The following is an 18,576-nucleotide window of genomic DNA, read 5'->3' as shown; positions in this document are numbered from 1 at the left end:
GTGGCACGGACAGGGGCTGCGAGATCCCTGCGCTGCCTTGGTTTCGCTGTAAAATTTCTTCTGCACCACGATGGGTTTCACCGCGCCGGGAGAAAGCGCATCGGAGCCAGATGGAGTTTCGGAGAGAAAGTGGGGCTCCCCCGGGGTGTTTCCTGCTCCCAAACCCACCTTGTAACAGCTTCCCCAAGAGATGCCCTTGCAGGAATCGCCGAGGGGGCGGCTCATCTCCATCGGTGCCAGCCCGAGCGGTTTCGTGCCGGGTCTGGGGGGATCCACTGGGAATGGGGTGAATTCCCCGCCTGGGGGACGCAGAGAATCCACAACAGGCTGGCACCGGGCTGCTCCCACCGGCTGAGCCCCCGGACCCGCGGGAGGGAGGCGGACAGACAGACGGCGGTGGGACGGACAGACGGACACCGACCCCCCGCCCCGCGGAGCCGCCCCGCACTCACATCCGGGGCCGGGTTTGCTAATGACAGACGTAATTAACCCGGAAAGAAGCGACGGCGGAGCCAGGGGCACACCCCCTCCGCCTCCCTCCTGGCCGTCCGTCTGTCTGTCCGTCCGTCTGTCCGTCCGTCCTCCTCGCAGCGCCCGCCGCCCCCCGCCCGCCCGGGGCGCGCAGCCCAGGGACGCCGCGGGGTAAGTGACACCCGGGGGACACGCGTGGCCTCAGAGCCGCCTCCGGAGACCCCAGGGGCCGGGCTGGGAGCCCTCGATGTCCCATCCCCACCCTCCCTGGAGGGTCCGAGCCCCGCGGCTCCGGACAGCGCCGGTCCCCCTGTCCCTGTCCCTGCAGCTGCACCATCCGTGCCGGGGCTGGAGCGGAGCCCTCCGGGTGCCAGGGCTCGATGGGGGCAGCGAGGGGGGGCTCTGCCCTGTGGGAGCTCCGGGAACGCTGCAGGACCATCCTCGCCCAAACTCTGTGGGATTGGAGCCAAGCGTGTTGTGGGGATCAGGGGTTTGGGGCTTCTGTGTGTTCTCCCACTCCTTGTGGCTGATGAAGAGCTGTATGCAGCCTTCCTCCCGACGGGCTGATAGTTTCATGAAGGCGAAGAGCTGCAATTAGTAGCAGCGAGTTGCTGGGTGTCTGTCTGTCGTGGATCGGGACGGACATCGTTCCTCGCGGTGCCAGCGGCTCCCTGGGGGCAGCCAGGGGGGCTCTGCCCCGTGGGAGCTCCGGGAATGCTGCAGGACCATCCTCGCCCGAACTCTGTGGGGTTGGAGGCTCGTGGTGGGGATTTGCAGCTCCTCTGTGCGTGGCTGATGAAGAGCTGTGTGTATGAAGAGCCTCCTCCCGACAGGCTGATGGTTTCATGAAGAAAGAGAGCTGCAATTAGTAGCAGCGAGTTGCTGTCTGTCTGTCGTGGGTCGGGACAGACAGCGCAGCGTGGGAGCTGCTCTGCGAGCGCAGGTGAGAGGAAGGGCTGCTGCAGCTCCCGGAACGGAGGGAGGCTCATCCAGGTGTGAGAGAGGAGGAGGAGGAGGAGGACGCTGCGGCTGCCCGCAGGTGCGCTGGGTGCTGCGGAGGGAGGTGCCCAGGCGATGTGATGCTCCACATGCCGGCTCTGCCATGGCCTCGGGTTTTTCAGAGCAGGGCACAGGCAGCCGTGACCGTGCAGGGACATCCTGAGGTGCTTCCTGGAAAGTCTGGCTGGGTGGCTGCACACGAGGCCTCTGAGCCACCCCTGGGTGCTGCACGGACAGTGCCCTGCACCTCCTGCCTCTCCCTGGGGAGCACTTCCCTTTGGTTCAGCCAGGCAAGGGGGTGGTTTTGCTGTAAATCTTCTTCTGCGGTCCAATTCCTTGCCACTGAGTCAGGAAAGAAGTGTCTTTTTTTTGGTGGGATATTGTGATTTTAAAAGCTGGCAAGTCAGTTGCTTCAGAAGTAGGAGAGTCCTGGCAAATCTCTGATAGGCTTCACTGGGAAATTGAGCATTTTCTGACCCTCCTGGATCTCCTGAGCCACCCCTGGGTGCTGCACGGACAGTGCCCTGCACCTCCTGCCTCTCCCTGGGGAGCACTTCCCTTTGGTTCAGGCTGACAAGGGGGTGGTTTTGCTGTAAATCTTCTTCTGCAGTCCAATTCCTTGCCACTGAGTCAGGAAAGGGGTGTCTTTTTTTTGGTGGGATATTGTGATTTTAAAAGCTGGCAAGTCAGTTGCTTCAGAGGTAAGAAAGAGTGCTGGAAGTCTCTGATAGGCTTCACTGGGAAATTGAGAATTTTCTGCCCCTCCTGGATTTCCTTAGCACAGCTGGAGATGCTACTTTTATCCTTTTCATATGGAAAAGTGCAGTTCTGGGTGGCTCCAAAGAGACCATTTGTGTTCTGGGGGTGGTGGGATGTGAGGGGACAGGAACCTGGCTGGCTTGGTGCAGAGTGTGGGGCAACCCCAGTCCCCTCTGCCCACAGCTTTGGGCATCTCCAAGTGCAGCCTGAGGTCAGTGTGCACAGAAAGGATGAGTTTGTGATGAAGGATGGTGCTGGGGGCACATGGAGACTCAGATGAGCCCATTGTAATGAAGGATGGGACATGGAGACCCCAAGAGGTGTCCCACGGGGCTGGGGGCTCATCTCTGTGCTGCCTGTGGCACATTCTGCTCCTCACTCATCCATCCCCTAAGCAGAAATCTCCAGACCTTTGCTATCAGCAGAAGGAAGGGTTTATGAGGTTTGCTCTGAACGTGTTGGTATGGTTGAAGGGATTGCCTTTCCATGTGCTTCCCCACCACAAAAATCACCCCACAAAAAAGCAGTGAGCCTTGAAGTGCCCACAGAAACACTTGTGCCAGAGCACTGTTGTTGCTTTAAAACAATCTCTCCCCCTGCAGCAGCACGGTCCCCATGATACCCATCTCTGAAATGGTGGTGCTAGCAGCAGGTTGAGTTGTTTTCTGCCTCCTCTACCTTTGCAGCTGCACCCCAGCTCTTGCACAACCCTCACCTCCCCGGGCCCCACTCCACTGCAGCTCAAAAATAGTATTTCCTCCTTTTGCTGCACGAGTTCTTTTATTTGTGCAGCTCTGCTTCTGGCACCTGCGTGATCACCACTCACTCTCCTGCCAGACAAACCACACTGGGCTCGCTCACATCCTTTGGGTAACGGCTGCTCTCATCCCTGCCCTCCACCCTGTGCCCTGGGCAGGGGGACACATCCTGCCCCCCTGGGCCCCTTGGTGCTGGTTCTGCTCCTCATGCAGGGCTGGAAGTGATGATGGTGTTCCCATTGCAGCCCAGGGGGTTTGAAGGATCTCTCTTGGATGGGGAGTGCTGGTTTTACTCCCCATGTAGCGCTGGATGTGATAATGATGTTCCCATTGCAGCCCAGGGGGTTTGAAGGATCTCTCCTGGATGGGAGGTGCTGGTTCTGCTCCCCATGCAGGGCTGGAAGTGATGGTGATGATGATGATGATGATGATGATGATGTTCCCACTGCAGCCCAGGGGGTTTGAAGGATCTCTCCTGGGTTGGGATGCTGGTTTTGCTCCCCATGCAGAGCTGGAAGTGATGATGATGATGATGTTCCCATTGCAGCCCAGGGGTTTGAAGGATCTCTCCTGGATAGGAAGTGCTGGTTCTGCTCCCCATGCAGGGCTGGAAGTGATGATGATGATGATGATGATGTTCCCATTGCAGCCCAGGGGGTTTGAAGGATCTCTCCTGGGTTGGGATGCTGGTTTTGCTCCCCATGCAGGGCTGGAAGTGATAATGATGATGACGATGATGATGATGTTCCCACTGCAGCCCAGGGGGTTTGAAGGATCTCTCCTGGATGGGAAGTGCTGGTTCTGCTCCCCATGCAGAGCTGGAAGTGATGATGATGATGATGCTCCCATTGCATCATCCTTCAACCCCCTGGGGGTTTGAAGGGTCCCTCCATGCCCCTGGCAGAGCTGGGGCACAGCGTGGCCCTGCTGGGATGGGTCACTGCTTTCCCTGCTGACTCGACGTCCTGGCTGCAGGGATTTTCTGCTGGAGTTGCAGATTGTTCCACGTTTCCTGGGAGTGTGCTCAGGCTCTCTCCAGCACTCAGCTTTGGGATTGTTGCTCAGCACAGCTCTCAGGGTTCTGGTGTCTCGTGGCACATCCTTTGTGGCTGCTCTGGCCTCGCTCATGGGGTTTGGTGGCTCTGGGAGTGGTGGCTTGGGTGTTGTTCCTCCCATGTCCCTCCAGAGAGCTCAGCTGTGGCTGAGTGGCTGTGGAACACCTGGGACAGGTTGGGGGGATGTTGGGGCAGCTCCCTGGGGAGCAGAGCACCCACCTGGCCCTGCCTGCCCCCATCCATCACAGGGTGATGCCAGAAGGAGCCCGGCATGCCGTACCTGGACCGACAGAACCGCATCTGTGGCTTCCTGGACATCGAGGAAAATGAGACCTGTGGCAAGTTTCTGCGGAGGTATTTCATCCTGGACACCCAGGCCAACCACCTCCTGTGGTACATGGACAATCCTCAGGTGGGCACGTCCCTAAAGCTGGCACTGAGTCTGTGGGCACATCCCTGCTGGGGAAGATGGAACAGGAAAGCCTTGTAAATATGATTGCCTGGCAAAAGATTTTGAGAATATGGAAACTATAAGTGAGATTGAAATGAAAGCAAGCTTTGAGATCCCTCAGTTACTGAACAATGAGAAAATGCTGTGCCTGGCTGAAGGTAATCTCTTTTTGATGAAACAAGGCTCTCTGCTTGCAGACAATTCCAAAAGTCAGAGCAGACCCCACTAGCTTGGCAGAAGGGGCCCAAAGAGGAGTTTTTAGGGTTTAAAATGTAACACAGTGTGGTAATGTAATGATTCTTATAGGCTGTATATAAATGCTATAGGATTTGTATCTTGTACTAGATTGGTTAGTGAGAAGCAAAATATTCAACACAGAAGAAGATTTATTGTATTGGAACGAGAACTTCGGTCTCTTACCCCTTTTACTCTCTTTCCTTCTCATCCCCTCTCCCCCTCTCTTCTCTCAGGCCTGCTCTGAGCTGTGCGTGGCAGCTCCCGGCAGGGCCCTTTGCAATAAACCCCAAATTCCATGACCTGGCTTCAGAGATCTCTTATCTCCATCCATCCCAACACTCCTACACATCCCTGCCTGCAGCAGGCATCTCCCCCAGCTCTCCCCAGGCCCCTCCCTGCTGTCTCAGAGTCTCTCATGACCAGGCTCCAGCCCTTCAGTGACCTCTGTGGTTTCCAGGGCTGTCCCAAGGAGCACAGCAGGGCTGCTCCCTCTGCTGAGGGGTCTGGGCTGAAGCAGGTGCAGGGCAGGGAAGTGGCTGAGGATGGCAGCTGCTGCCTGAGCCCAAGGGCACACACGACAGGCTGGATTGCCCCTGCCACCTTCTCCCTGTCATTTACCTCCCACTGCTCCTCCTGTGTGTTGCAGAACCTGGCCATCGGAGCAGGTGCTGTGGGATCTCTGCAGCTGACCTACATCTCCAAGGTAATGTTGGGGTGGGGCACAGGGAGGGTGAGTGCTCCCTGTTTTCCCCTTATCCCTGTGCCATTCCCAGGACAGAGAATTGCTTGCCCTGGAAGCACCCAAGGCCAGCTCCTGGTGCATCTCCCTGGGATGGAGCTGGGCAGGGCTGTGGGAAGCAGCACGAAGATCCTGGAGTGGCACAGGACAGGGCGCAAGGCTGGGCTGAGGAGGAAGAGGAACTGCTCTGCTGTGAGGAAGGACAGGGGGTGTGTGGGGACACTGTGGTGTCAGTGTGAGCTGGGCAATCAGCTGAGCACTGCTTCAGAGGGCAGTGCCCTGAAGGATGAGACCTTCCAAAGTCACCTGTGTGTCTCAAGGGGGTTCTCCAGCCTCCTTGGGAAGGCAGGAGCAGTGCAATAAGGCAGAGCTGTGGCTGTGTGTGGAGAGAGGAGCTGCCACCATCCTCCTCCTCCTCCTCTTCCTGCAAGTGGCCCCTCAGCTGCTGGGGGCTGGTGGCTGCTTTATCCTGGAGCTGGATATAGCCTTGGACAGATCTTCCTGTTCCTGCTGAATCATGATTTATAAATTAAGCGCAGATGAAGCAATGCTGGGAGGCCGAGCCTTCCCCATTTTGGAGAGAGCCTCACAAATTACATAGGTTTTAGTTTAAATGGAAATTGCTGCAGGACAGCATTTGGTCACAAACTGCGGGGTTGGGTTCTGTCAGTGGCTGGAAGTACCAACAGTAAATACACCAGAAAAAGGGAGGTTTGCTTGAGAAAACATATTTAAAGCATTATGGACTGGCTTTGAAGGAGGAGGACTGTCAGAATAAATACTCCACGAATGTTGTTTGTGGAGCCTCAAGGAATATTATTCTTATATAAACGATTCCTACTCTTCAGGGAAAAACCACCACTATTTCCCCTCAATTCCCTTAATTGCTGATGAGAGGGACTGTGTTAATCCAGGAGAATGGAGGATGTTTTCAGGTCCTTTGAAAGCTTTCTGTCCTCTGCTGTGCAGCTCAGCTGGCGCCTGAGGGGGTCAGGGCATGAAAGTCCTGGCTCAGTGCTGACCTTCCCCTGGGAGCCAGCACCCTGTGCTGCTGCATGCGCTGTGACACGGGCCAGTTCCCTCAGCCGGCACAGCTGTGCTGCAGCTCCAGCTGCCCCCATGTGTGTGGGGTCCTGTTTAGGGGTCCTGGCTGCGCTGGCAGAGCCCAGGCAGGGAGTGGGATGAATGGGTAGAAACTCCCAGCTTTTCTGCCCACCATTAGCATGTGCTGTTATCTCTAATTTTTCTCCCTTCTCTGATTTTTTTTCCCTGATTTGCTCTGTCACAGGTTAGCATTGCCACCCCAAAACAGAAGCCCAAAACTCCGTTCTGCTTTGGTGAGTGAGGATCTCGGTGGGCTCAGTGGGGGGGACAATCTCCCACAGGAATCTGCAGCGTGGGTGCCCATGAACCCTCCTGAATGCTCCTCTCCTTGTCCTTCCCTCTCTGGCAGTCATCAACGCCCTCTCCCAGCGCTATTTCTTGCAAGCCAGTGACCAGAAGGACCTGCAGGACTGGGTGGAGGCGCTGAACAGGGCCAGTAAGATCACGGTGGGTTACTTCATGCTCCTCTCAATTGTTCCCTCCAGCATCCCCAGGGATCCTTATGGCTGAGCTTTATTTCTCTTCCTTCACCCTCCCAGCCCAGCTGTGCCCCAGGAAGGTCCTGTGGGAGCCATCCAGGCCCTCCTCCTCCTCCTCCTCCCGTTGCTGCTGCTGGCTGGGATCCGGCTTTATTGTGCTTCAGTAACTTATTTATTCAGTTTTTATTCTCCCTGGAATGCCAGCTCTTGTGGCGAGGCAGCGAATCGCTGTGGGGCACATCCAGAGGGCTTCATCTGCCATCTCCTGTGCTGTGCTGTGCTGCTGTGCTCACAGGGCCGTGAGCTGATGGGCACTGACCCGGTGCCTGCTGCTCCTGGCAGCGTGGGATGTGCCCTGCTCCCTCCTGGGCACCACCAGGGCATGGGCTGGCAGGAAAATGAGACCTGGATGGCTTCTGCCTGTATATGGGGGGTCCCTGGGAAAGGGCTGGGGGCTTCTTCTGGGGGCTCACCTGCAGTGAGCAGTGGGGTATTGTAAATCAAAGGTGACTCTTACAAAGGGGGGAGAATGATGCATCTGACCTCATCATCAGAAGGCTAATTAATTACTTTATTGTACTATATTATGTAATGTGATGGTGTTCACAGGGGTCTGAGGATGAAGGAAGAGATGAGGATCTGACTCCATGTTTCAGAAGGCTTGATTTATTATTTTATGATATATATATCATAAAGTGGTAGTTTTATGATATACTAAAAGAATAGAAGAAAAGGTTTCATCAGAAGGCTGGCTAAGAATAGAATAGGAAAGAATGATAACAAAGGTTTGTGGTTCGGCTCTCTGTCCGAGCCAGCTGACTGTGATTGGCCATTAATTAGAAACAACCACATGAGCCCAATCACAGATGCACCTGTTGCATTCCACAGCAGCAGATAACCATTGTTTACATTTTGTTCCTGAGGCCTCCCAGCTTCTCAGGGGGAAAAATCCTAAAAAAAGGATTTTCTATAAAAGATGTCTGTGACAGTGTACATTGTATCTGAACTGAATCTGCCCTGCACTCACTCTTGCTCACAACTGCTCACACTCATCTCTGATTCTCTCATGACTGTCCCACACACACACACCTGGCCCTGACAGGCCAAGGCAACCAAACATCCTCACTTTGGGTAAACAATCTCCATAATGCATTCTACTTTAGCACAGCAAGCAAGATCAGAATTGTATTTTCCTTCTCTGCTTGTCTCACAGCTCCTCTCTGTTCAGAGGGCATGTGAATACCACAGAGGGCCAATGCATAATGTGAGCAGAGTTTTATTAGGTCATGCACTGATGCGTGCTGTTTATGGTGTGTGAATTAAATGTGAGGAAAAGTGATGTAAACAGTTTGATTGGGGCTTACCCATGGGTTTTTTCTTTAAAATCCCTGGAGTGCCATGGTGTAGTCTCTGTGGGAAACTCATCTGCAAGATCAGACCTAGCTTGTATTTTCTTTCTTTGTCTGCAAATACATTAAGTGTGACAATCCTTGCAACTGCCACACTGCTCTGGCTCGTGCCTTCTCTTTCTTGGCCACAGACTCCATCTCCAGAGCTGTGGCCAGGGCCTGCCTGGGCTCTGTGTCTGTCTGTGCTGTCAGCAGCATCCTCCAGGGTGGCTGCCTCTGGGGCAGGGGGATTCTGCTGGGCTGACAGGAGAATAATGAGCTGCATCTTCTGCTTCTGCAAGCAGCCGTGGTGCTTTCCCTGGCCTGATTTCGGCCAGCCCTTCCCCACCCTGGCTGTGTCCCAGCTGGCCAACCGGCTCGTCCAGCCCTTCAGGGAGGAGCTGTCCCTGCCTGGCTGGCAAATCCAGGGATGTGGTGCTGCTGTCACCCTGCCCTGCTCTGGGGGAAGGCACTGCGGGGTGGCATTAGGGCAGCTGAAGCGCAGGGATGGGAGGGGAAACTGGTTTTCATTGCTTTTTACTAAACTGCATTTGCTTTCTTTGCTTTTTATTAAACTTACATGGAAAATGCCCTTTCTAGGTGCCAAGGGAAGGAGAGGGGAGGGTGGCAGTGTGGGAGCTGTGTTGGTGCAGCCCAGCCTCTGCCCAGGGGTGTGGGGCCAGCTCTGGGGTCACAGCAATGCCTGGCTCAGCCTCGTTAGCCAGCCCCAGCTCCTCATTAAGCCTGGCTGTAAATGGAGCGGGGACAATTAAAGGAGCACAAGTGTCCCACAAACTCACTGAGCTGCAGAGGCGAATCCCTGTGAAGGGATGCTTTAATCACTGAGCTCCTCTCATCTCTCCTCTGGGTGGCTGCTGCTGCCCAGGGGGGTTCCACACCCTCCCTAACTGGGGTGCTGTGTCAAGAGCTGTTTTCTGAAGGGATGTGGCTGCATTAGGCAGAGATGGGGTGCCCAGCACGGTCACCCTGTGCCCCTCATCCTTTCCTTTCTCCCACAGGTGCCAAAGGGTGGCAGCGTCCCGCCGGCCACAGAGATCACAAAGCCTCCAGTGGTGCCCCAGGCCCAGGAGAGGAAGCCCCAGGTGGCCTACAAAACTGAGATTGTTGGAGGGGTGGTGGTCCACACGCCCATCTCCATCAACCAGGTGAGCTGGTGTGCACTTTCATTCCTGGAAACAGTGTGCTGCAAACCCTTTCATCTGCAGGTATGAATGGCTGCTCTGAGCACCCTGAACCCCTCTGCTTTTTCTCACTCCGAAAAGTGATGAGATGAGGGCGTGTGAGGAGGAGGAGGAGGTCATGAATCTGCTCAGCTTCCTGGCCATCACCACCCACCCACGTGTCTTGGGTGTAAATCCTCTTTAGGTACCCAGGGCCTGGTGTCTCCACCACAGCAGCCACAGGGACTGTCCCAGGGCTGGTGGCACCTCTTGCTGTGGCTCTGCATCCCTTCCCTGGCACGCAGCTGGGCGTGCACGTGGCCATCAGCATCTCCCATGCTTGGGCACTTGTCCAGCTCTGGGTCTCACTTCAGCTCTTATCAGTGGCAGCACTAAAAATAGAGAGGAGAATTAGATCATTGCAGCAGTTTCTGCTGGCAGATGCTTTTAACACTTCCCTGACCACAGGGTTCAGCAGGAGGTGTACAGAGGGCTGTGGGTTGCAGAGGGGTTTTTTGGAGGTGGTGCATTGTGACGGTGTTCACAGGGGTCTCAGGTTGAGGGAAGAGATGAGGATTTGACTCCATGTTTCAGAAGGCTTGATTTATTATTTTATGATATATGTTACATTAAAACTATGCTAAAAGAATAGAAGAAAAGGTTTCAACAGAAGGCTGGCTAAGAATAGAATAGCAAATAATGATAATAAAGGTTTGTTGCTCGGCTGTCTGAGCCAGCTGACTGTGATTGGCCATTAATTACAAACATCCACATGAGACCAATCACAGATCCACCTGTTGCATTCCACAGCACCAGACAATAATTTTATACATTTTGTTTCTGAGGCCTCTCAGCTTCTCAGGAGGAAAAAATCCTAAGGAAAGGCTTTTCATAAAAAGATGTCTGCGACAGTGCATCAGCTGCCAGAGTATTTCCGTGCTCTTGCTGCTTCCCCCACCGTGTGAAATGGCCATTCCCCTGCTGCAGCTTCCTGGGTGTGTCTGTGGTTTCCTGGCTGCAGAGGGGAGTCCCACGCTCAGGAGCATCACCCCAGCCCCGGGGTGTGTGACACTCCTGGCTGCAAGAGTGTCCCCACTCTGGGGAAGTGTCCCCACCTCTGCTCTGGACACCCCCTGTGCAATGCCCGGCAGAGCTGGGTGTGGGTGGCATCCCCATCGAGGTGCTCCAGCTCTCTGCAGGGCTGGGCAGCACTTTGAGGCCAGACAAGAAGCTGCTGCTGTGTCCAAAAAGCAGCTGAGGAAGGTGCTGGGCGGGCAGGTTCACCCAAACCACAGTCCCCGCTGTGGGGCCATATAAGGCTGGCAGGGCTGCCATGGCAATGCTCAAACCTCAGCCCAGGGAGGAAGGGCTCAGGGATGGGGAAGAAGCTGAGTGCAGAAGATGGTTCATTTCAGCCATCCTCTGTGCTGCTGGGGAGAAGGGAGGGTGCTGCTGGGGTGGGTCTGGCCTTTGGGGTGCACTGGGGTGTGCTCAGGGGAGCCAGGGCTGGGTGCTGGGCATGTGGTCATGACCACAGCCCCTTTGAGCTCACTGCACTTGGGAGGGACAGCTTCCCTTCCTGAGCTCCTAACACCCAAGTGTCTTTGGGAGAACTTGGCTCTGAAAATGAGAATCAGAGACTTAATGGCTTTTCTGAGAAATTTATTCCTGTGGTATACTGCCTTCTCTAAAGCATTCCTTTCCAGCTTGTGTTTGTCTGGTGGTTCTTGTTCTCCTCATACCTTCAGTGGTGCAGTTGACTCACCTCTGAGCCAGGCAGGTGGGCTCTGTTAACTCCCCTGCTGCAGGGGATTGTCTTCAGCCCTCAAATTGCTTCTCTGCAGCCCTTCTCATTTCTTTTTTTAAACACGTGGTTGCAGAAGGGGGAATAGCACCAGGGAGCTGCACACAATGACAGAACATCACTCTGGGCTCATTCCCTGCCCGTGTCCAGCACTGCCACGAGCCCTTGGCTCACACTCTTCACTCAGGGCTTGTCAGGTGGCTTTTCCCTGGCTGTCCTGGGTGCCTCCCTGCTGATGGTGCTGTGTTCTCTCTCTGCAGGACGGGGAGGGCAGCGAGGTGGGCACACACCCTCTGCTGAGGCGCTCACAGAGCTACATCCCCCCCTCGGCCAGCAAGCCCCCAGCTGGGCCAGCGCCGCTCAAGAGCGGCTTCTGTGTCAAGCAGGGCAACGTGGTGAGTGCCAGGCATGGGCTGGGGGTGTTCTGGGGCTGCTCTGGGTGGAGGACATCCATAGAGTGGCAGGGCGGAGCACTCAATCTCCTGCTCTTTTCCAGAGGAAGAGCTGGAAGCGGCGCTACTTTGTTCTGGATGAGTTTTCCATCAGTTACTACAAGTGTGAGCAGGTGAGCAGCTCCCCCAGGACCCCAGCAGGGCTCTGGCACCTCCTCCTCCTCCTCTGGGGGATGCACATGCCAGCTCTGGGCCAGCCAAGCCCAGCACTGTCTCCTCTCACCTCTGCAGGACAAGGAGCCTTTGCGTTCGATTCTCTTGAAGGATGTTTGCAAGACCCACGAGTGCCTGGTCAAGTCTGGGTAATGCTCCCACCCCTGTTTCCCTGCCCTGCCAGAGGGAGTTTGGGCTGCTCCAGCTGCTCGTGTGGGGTATTTTCAAGGTCCCCTGTCTGAGGAGGCAGGAAATTAATCTGATTCCATGTTCTTAAAAGGCTGATTTATTATTCTATTCCATTCTATTCCATTCTATTCCATTCTATTCTGCTATACTAAAACTAAACTAAAGAATAGAGAAGGGATACTTACAGAAGGCTAAAAAGATAATGAATAATAAAGAAAAACTAAGGCTAAAAACTATACTAAAGAATAGAGAAAGGATACATACAGAAAGCTAAAAAGATCCCAATGAGATCCAAGGTTTGCCTTCAATATGTTCCTTGCTAGCACACTCCAGATTTGAAGATAAATACAGGGATTTTTCTGTCCACGATGGCTGCTGGGATGTGACTGTCTCTTTCTCACTGTTTCTAGTGACCTCCTGATGCGAGATAATCTTTTTGAAATCATAACGAGCTCCAGGACCTTTTACATCCAGGTGAGCAGCTGAGGCCGGGTTAATTTTTGGGGCAGAAAGTTCAGCTCTTAAGAAATGAGTGAACACCAGTGAACACGAGCAGAAGGGGCTATAACACATGAGTATGAGGGAGAATTGTGGGGGATTTTCTTCTCCCTTGGGATTATTTATAATAGAGGTTGTTTGTGGGAAATCATAACGAGCTCCAGGACCTTTTACATCTAGGTGAGCAGCTGAGGCTGGGATAATTTTTGGGGCAGAAAGTTCAGCCCTTCACCAGTGAACACGAGCAGATGGGGCTGTAACACACGAGTATGAGGGAGAATTGTGGCGGATTTTCTTCTCCTCTGGGATTATTTATAATAGAAGCTGTTTGTGGGAGCAGAGCTGAACTTTGGCAATGCCAGGACAGCTGACCCTCACTGCGGCTGCTGTGTTTGCAGGCAGACAGCCCCGAGGAGATGCACAGCTGGATCCGCGCAATCACAGCCGCCGTGCAGGCCCTGAAAACCCGCCCCAGGGTAGGTGACAGACTTTCAATTTCACATCTACTGTCAAACGGAGATTATGCCAACATGCAAGATATTTATTTAGTGGATTAATAAATGAATCCTGTCCCTGCAGGAGATGTCCTTTATGAGATCCACCTCCGTGGCCAGGCCCGGCGGCTCCTCAGGCCCCTCACAGCCGCGGCCGTCGGCGGAGGAGCGGCGATCGTCGTGCAGGGCGCCCTCCACGAGCTCCTGGCAGCCCTGGACGCCGGTGCCGCGGGCCGAGGGGCAGCAGCCGGGGCTGGGGGCGCTGCCAGCCCCGCTCAGGGACTCCTCGGTGCTGCTGATGGAGCGGCAGTGCCAGGCCGGGCCCGGCACGCGCCTGAGGCACCGCTCCGAGCCGCAGCCCCTCAAGGAGAAACCGTTCGCCTTCGACCTGGACGATGAAAGCATCCGGACCTCGGATGTCTGAGTGGGCACTGAGCCTCCCCAGGGTCTGTTTGGGGCACACAAAGTGCTCCTTTCCCTCCAGCACAGCCCTTCCCTGCCATGCAGGATCTGTCTGCACCCACGTCCTGGTGCCCTGCTCTGTGGGGCTCAGGGTCCCTGGCTGCTCCTGCCCAGGCCTGGCCCCGGTGGTTCCATGTTTGGAAGGTGCTTCTGGTGCTCGCTGTGCAGGGCAGGAGATGCTGGGGACCTGTATGAGAGGACATCTTCTGCAATTGCATTGTTTCCCCCACAAACCAGGTCTGGAGGAAGTGGCAGGAGGTTTTGAAGGCATGACACGGGGAGTGTGGCCTTTCTTGTGTTTGTAAAATGTTTCTCTCCCCTTTTCTGCTGCTCAGATTCCCCAGGGCAGAGCTGGGAGCCACCAGCTTGCAGCTGCCCACACAGGGGACTCACTGCAGCTTCCCCTTACAGTGACTTATTCCCTCAGAGACTGGATCTTCCCACTGCCCACACAAGGGTTTATCAGCAATCTGCTGGCTTTTAATGATGTCTTTTTATACCTGTGGCTGCTGTTGAATCCTAGCCTGGGCAGGTGCTCAACCCCTCCAAAGGCTTTTGGTACTTGCTGAGCATGAGCCAGGGCAGGCAGCCGGAGCAACAGTAGCTCCCAGGTGGGAGCATCCTCAGGTGTGATGTTGGTTTTGCACTACACACACCTGGGCACAGGTAGCTGTGCCAGATGGTGAAGGGCTTTTGGTAAAAAGCAATGAAAAGCAGCCCTGATGGAGCTGGGCACACTTGGCCGGCCAACTCCCCCACTGCCTGCCCGAGATGGAAAGCAGCAGGAGTTTCTAGAGCAATGTGAATTGTCATTTCCATAACCAAATGAGCTCCTGTAGGTGTGATAAATAGTGTGTAGAAAATCCTTGGCTGAGATCTGATACCTTCACCCCACGAGTGTGTGCAATCCCTGTGTGCCAAGCGAGCACTCAGCTCCCCTTTCACTTCCCTGGCTGTGACACGTCCTCTGCTCTGCTGCTCAGCCCAGTGTGTTCCCCAGCAGCAGAACATCTGGTTTGTGCCAGCCCTTTTGGGGCCTCCAGCTGTTTGACAGCTGTGCCTGAGCCTTGATTTGCCTGACTGACCTCAATGTGATGCCAGTTGTACCTTCCTGCCTCGGTCCCCTGGGGCTGCTGTGGGATGGGCACAGCACAGGTGCCTCCCTGCTGCTGGGGGAGGCAGGAATGGGGTCCCCCAAGTTCAGGGGGAAGAGAATCCTAAAGGGGATTGTGTGCTAAAGAACACAGACACCATGAAAATGGGTGGGAATCAATGCAAACGGTACAGGGGCGAGTGTTAATGTTATTTAATTGTAGCTCCCTAGATCCTGCTGTTCCTTTTCCTGCTCCTTTTTGCTTTATTTGCACTAGTGTTTGAAATGTTCATTTTTTTAGGCTGACTTGCTGTTTGGCTCCTAACACTGTTTCAAGAATGTTTTAGCAGTTTGGCAAGCCCATCCATCAGAGTTGCAGCGTTCTGATCTCAGTTTTGGAGAGCAGGGAATGCAGAGGGACGATGGAACCACAGACTCCTGAGAATTCCTGGTGCTTGATAATTGCACAGTTTCCTCAGGCCTGGGAAGGTAAAGCAGAGGCTTGTTGCACAATTAAGGTAATTATCCAGGAGCAGAAACTACCAGCAATATTGCAACATTCCTCTTGCTGGTTCCCACCCTCCTGCATCCCCAGGACAGCAGAGAGGCTGAAGATGAGGCTCAAACAAGTGTGGAGCTCAGCTGGGCTGCAGAGCCATCCAGAGCACAGGTGGTGGTGGGAGGGAGGGATTTCCCTCCTGTTCCAGAGGGCTGGGTGGGTGCAGCCAGACCTCGATGGAGCTTTGTGGTTATTTTAAAGCAAACTGGTTTCCCCTCAGCTCTGTGTTTGCTCCTGGTATCCCCTCAGAGCTGCTCCCTCCTGAATCCTGTGCTGTGGGGCTTTATTGGGGTGCCTTGTGGGGGGCAGAGTGGGTTTGCTATTCCCACGTGGTTCCAAATGTTTCTGGAAGTGCTGGCTGAGGATTCCAAGTGCTCTTAGGGCTGGGGCTCCCTGCCTCCCACCCCCTGCCTGTACATGCTGCAATGCCCTTTCTCTGTGTTTTTAAATAAAGAAGGAAATCCCAGTTATGTCCATTTGCACTGTGTGTTTTGGGTCATGCTGTCCCCACCAGGAACAGTGCATGGTGAGGGCAGGGACATCACAATTCCTTCTGAACCAAGGTCCCAAATGTTCCCTGGGGAGGAGGGAAGCTGCTGGACCAAGGTCTGGCTGTGAGCTGGCAGTGGGGGGCTGGAGACACAGGAGCTGTTAATGATAGTGAGCTTTTTGCATGTTATTTTTTATTTTGTTTTTCTTTCTGGGTCACTGCAGAACTTTTTCCCCTCCATGGCCTTTCCAGCCCTGTTGTTCTGCTGAGGAATGGCATTTTCAGGACAAAGCTGCCCCCTGCCCCCCCAGTTTAAGCTGCCAAACTGTGTTTTTGCTGTTTTATTTCAAACGTGACTGGACATTTGCATACACAGATTTTGTGTCTGGCTCTGGCTGGGACTTGTTGCAGCTTCCTTTTCCCATTTTATTCAGCTTGCTAAGTTTTTAACCTGCAGCTGGTGGAGCTTCCTCTTTCGGGTGTGAGGTTCTTGCACCCTTTGTGTGCTGCAGGTGCCCTGTGCTGGGGCTGGAGCACCCAAAGGGTGCCTGGCACACAAAGAGGAGCTGCAAAATGGCACCTCTGCTCCCTGCTCCCAGGTGTCAGGTGGCCCATGACCCCATGGCCTTCATCTCTGTGTGGCTGTGACCTACTAATCCCCAAAGTACGTGCAGTCAGCTTCTTCCAGATTTTATTGTTTGTTTGTTTGGCCCCCCTGTGTTTGCAAGCTCTGATTTCTGAAGCTGTCACTATTTGCAGTGGGAAGGCAGATTATTTTAAACAAGCAAAATATATCCTGAATAACTTTGTGTCCAAAGTTGGTACAGAGTCATTATCAAGAGTAACTGTGCACCCTGAGTTCTGTAAGTCCAGTTTGTGCCAGGCTGATGCTGGGAACAAGCAGAGGCACCCAGGGGCTGCAGCTGGTGCCAGCCCTGCCCCTCCTCAGTACACCGTGCACCAGTTGCTGCCATCACTGGGCATCAGCCCCCCGGTGATGAGCAGAATCAGATCCACAAACCACCAGATGCCCAGGCCCCCGAGGGTCAGCAGCTTCCCCACGGCGGTGCCGGTGTGGCCCAGGCAGAACCGATCCACTCCGAAGCAGCCCAGGAAGAAGGAGTAGAGCAGCGTGGTGATGAAGTAGTGTCCGGTGTACCTGCGAGAGAAGACGGGGCAGGGTCAGCGGGTGTCAGCGCTCCCCGCCGGACCAGCCGTGCGCCCGGGGGAGCTCGGTCCGGTGGTGCAGGGGGGACCGGGACTCTCCTACTTGACGCAGGGCCGGCTGCCCCGCAGGAAGCTCCGCGGCTCGGCGCACTCGATGCCGTCCAGCGCCCGGCACAGCACTCGCGTGTGATCCACCTCGCCGTGGGCCTGGCCGCCGAACTGCGGCGGGGGCAGCGCTCAGCGCTCACCGGGGCCCGGCGGGCACCGGCACCGGGGCCGCCCCCGCCCCGCCCTCACCTTCACGCAGCCGTGGCCCAGCTCCTGCTGTGCCGTGGCGTTCCCGCCGTGGTCCACCGGCTCATCGCACTCCACGAACTCATCGGGGCTGCGGGGAAGGAGCGGCTGGTGAGGGAGGCGGGGAGGCCGCGCTCCTTCCCGCCCCGGCCCGGTGCTCACAGGTAGGTGCAGAGGACAAGCGGCGCCCGCGGATCGCTGTAAGCCCAGGCGGAGGCGGGCGGCCCCGGCGGCAGCTCCCGGGGCTCGGTGTCGTTGCCCGGCAGGTCGCGGCCGTGCAGCAGCAGCAGGTTCCCGAGCAGGAGCGCGGCCTGCCCGCACAGCAGCGCGTACCCCACGGGCGGCGCCATGGCGGCACCGCCGCGCCGCTCGGCCTCGGGCCGCACGGCCCGCAGCCAATGGGCGCCCGTCGCCCCGCACCTGCAGCCAATAGGCGCCCGCCGCCGCGTTCCCGCAGCCAATGGTCGCCCGCCGCTCGGAGCCGGTCAGAGCGAAGCGGAAAAAGCTGCGGAAGCGATAGCGAAGGGCGCGGCGGAGGGAGTGCGCGCCGGACGAGGAGCTGATTGGCTGCCGAGAGGGCTGGCGGCCAATGGGAGAAGGCGAGGGGCGGGGCGTTGATGCGGCGCGTGTCGCCTGCCGCCGCGCGCGGCGCTCGGGACCGAACTGCCTCAAACGGGGCCCAGCCGGGACTCTGGGACCCCGGGACCCCTCCCTCGGGGGGCGCCCGCCGCGCTCGCCCAAAGAGCGGGCGCCTTAGCACCAGAGAAGGGCTCTCAGGGCTCTGCGTTGCCGGTAACGGGCAGCGCGGCGCCTCAGCGACTGATCCAGTCCGAGCTGGCCGTAGTGCTGCGCGGGTCTCCCCAGTGCCATCCTGCCCTGTGGGAATGGGAGGCAGCCTAGGTTCGGGTGTATTTGTGCTCTTTTCCCCAGTAAATTGACTCCGCTTTGCCATTACTTGTTCCTGATGTGATGGATTTATCAGGTGTTCGTTCCTGGTTTGTCTGGAGGATGATGCAGAGCTCCGAAGTTGCCCTGGCAGGTTTTCCACAGGTGATTGGTGGAGCAGGGCAGTGTGCCTGGTGCTTGTAGAGGAGGGCAAAGCCTGTGATACCTTCTCATTCTGGGGAGTTTCTCGTGCTCACCTGTACCTGTGGTATTGCCCAGGCAGGGCCTGACATGGTGTTCTCTTGTGCTTCCACCACATTATGAAAAGGTTCTTTCCCTAGAGGGCTGGTGGGGCACTGAACAGGCTCCCGAGGGAAGGGTCACAGAGCTCCAGGAGGGTTTGGACAACGCTCCC

General features: G+C 55.9%; 3 protein-coding genes across 3 annotated transcripts in view; 2 read left to right on the top strand and 1 right to left on the bottom strand.

Moving 5' to 3' along the window:
* GOLGA7 (golgin A7) overlaps positions 1-18,576 on the top strand; it is a 270,030-nt gene that overhangs the window by 30,509 nt on the left and 220,945 nt on the right. The gene's annotated exons all lie outside the window — the stretch shown is intronic.
* On the top strand, positions 596-15,028 carry PLEKHA2 (pleckstrin homology domain containing A2). The gene is made up of 12 exons (XM_054294366.1): positions 596-642; positions 4,291-4,454; positions 5,377-5,433; positions 6,758-6,806; positions 6,923-7,020; positions 9,460-9,606; positions 11,686-11,820; positions 11,922-11,990; positions 12,109-12,179; positions 12,630-12,693; positions 13,116-13,193; positions 13,297-15,028. The coding sequence occupies exons 2-12, from the start codon at positions 4,314-4,316 to the stop codon at positions 13,633-13,635; spliced, it is 1,248 nt and encodes a 415-aa protein (XP_054150341.1). The 5' UTR covers positions 596-642; positions 4,291-4,313; the 3' UTR covers positions 13,636-15,028.
* On the bottom strand, positions 16,490-17,648 carry TM2D2 (TM2 domain containing 2). The gene is made up of 4 exons (XM_054294370.1): positions 17,439-17,648; positions 17,280-17,367; positions 17,086-17,201; positions 16,490-16,974 (listed from the first exon to the last, which is right to left on the bottom strand). Exons 1-4 carry the CDS (start codon positions 17,624-17,626, stop codon positions 16,761-16,763), a joined length of 606 nt encoding a protein of 201 aa, XP_054150345.1. The 5' UTR covers positions 17,627-17,648; the 3' UTR covers positions 16,490-16,760.

Source organism: Melozone crissalis, unplaced genomic scaffold (assembly GCF_028551555.1).
Source record: "Melozone crissalis strain CALT ecotype California unplaced genomic scaffold, PUWL_Pcris_2 ptg000247l_1, whole genome shotgun sequence".
Lineage (NCBI taxonomy): Eukaryota > Metazoa > Chordata > Aves > Passeriformes > Passerellidae > Melozone > Melozone crissalis.
This window is presented reverse-complemented; position numbering and strand designations above follow the sequence as displayed.

What these genes read in the sequence shown, in the direction of transcription:
- TM2D2 (XM_054294370.1), bottom strand. Translation starts at nt 17,626, where the DNA reads ATGGCGCCGCCCGTGGGGTACGCGCTGCTGTGCGGGCAGGCCGCGCTC. An exon ending in CTTGTCCTCTGCACCTACCT is followed by an intron (nt 17,368 to 17,438) that starts GTGAGCACCGGG and finishes CCTTCCCCGCAG; the next exon opens with CCCCGATGAGTTCGTGGAGT. An exon ending in TGGGCCACGGCTGCGTGAAG is followed by an intron (nt 17,202 to 17,279) that starts GTGAGGGCGGGG and finishes CCCCCGCCGCAG; the next exon opens with TTCGGCGGCCAGGCCCACGG.
- PLEKHA2 (XM_054294366.1), top strand. Translation starts at nt 4,314, where the DNA reads ATGCCGTACCTGGACCGACAGAACCGCATCTGTGGCTTCCTGGACATC. An exon ending in ACAGGGCCAGTAAGATCACG is followed by an intron (nt 7,021 to 9,459) that starts GTGGGTTACTTC and finishes TTTCTCCCACAG; the next exon opens with GTGCCAAAGGGTGGCAGCGT. An exon ending in GTTACTACAAGTGTGAGCAG is followed by an intron (nt 11,991 to 12,108) that starts GTGAGCAGCTCC and finishes TCACCTCTGCAG; the next exon opens with GACAAGGAGCCTTTGCGTTC.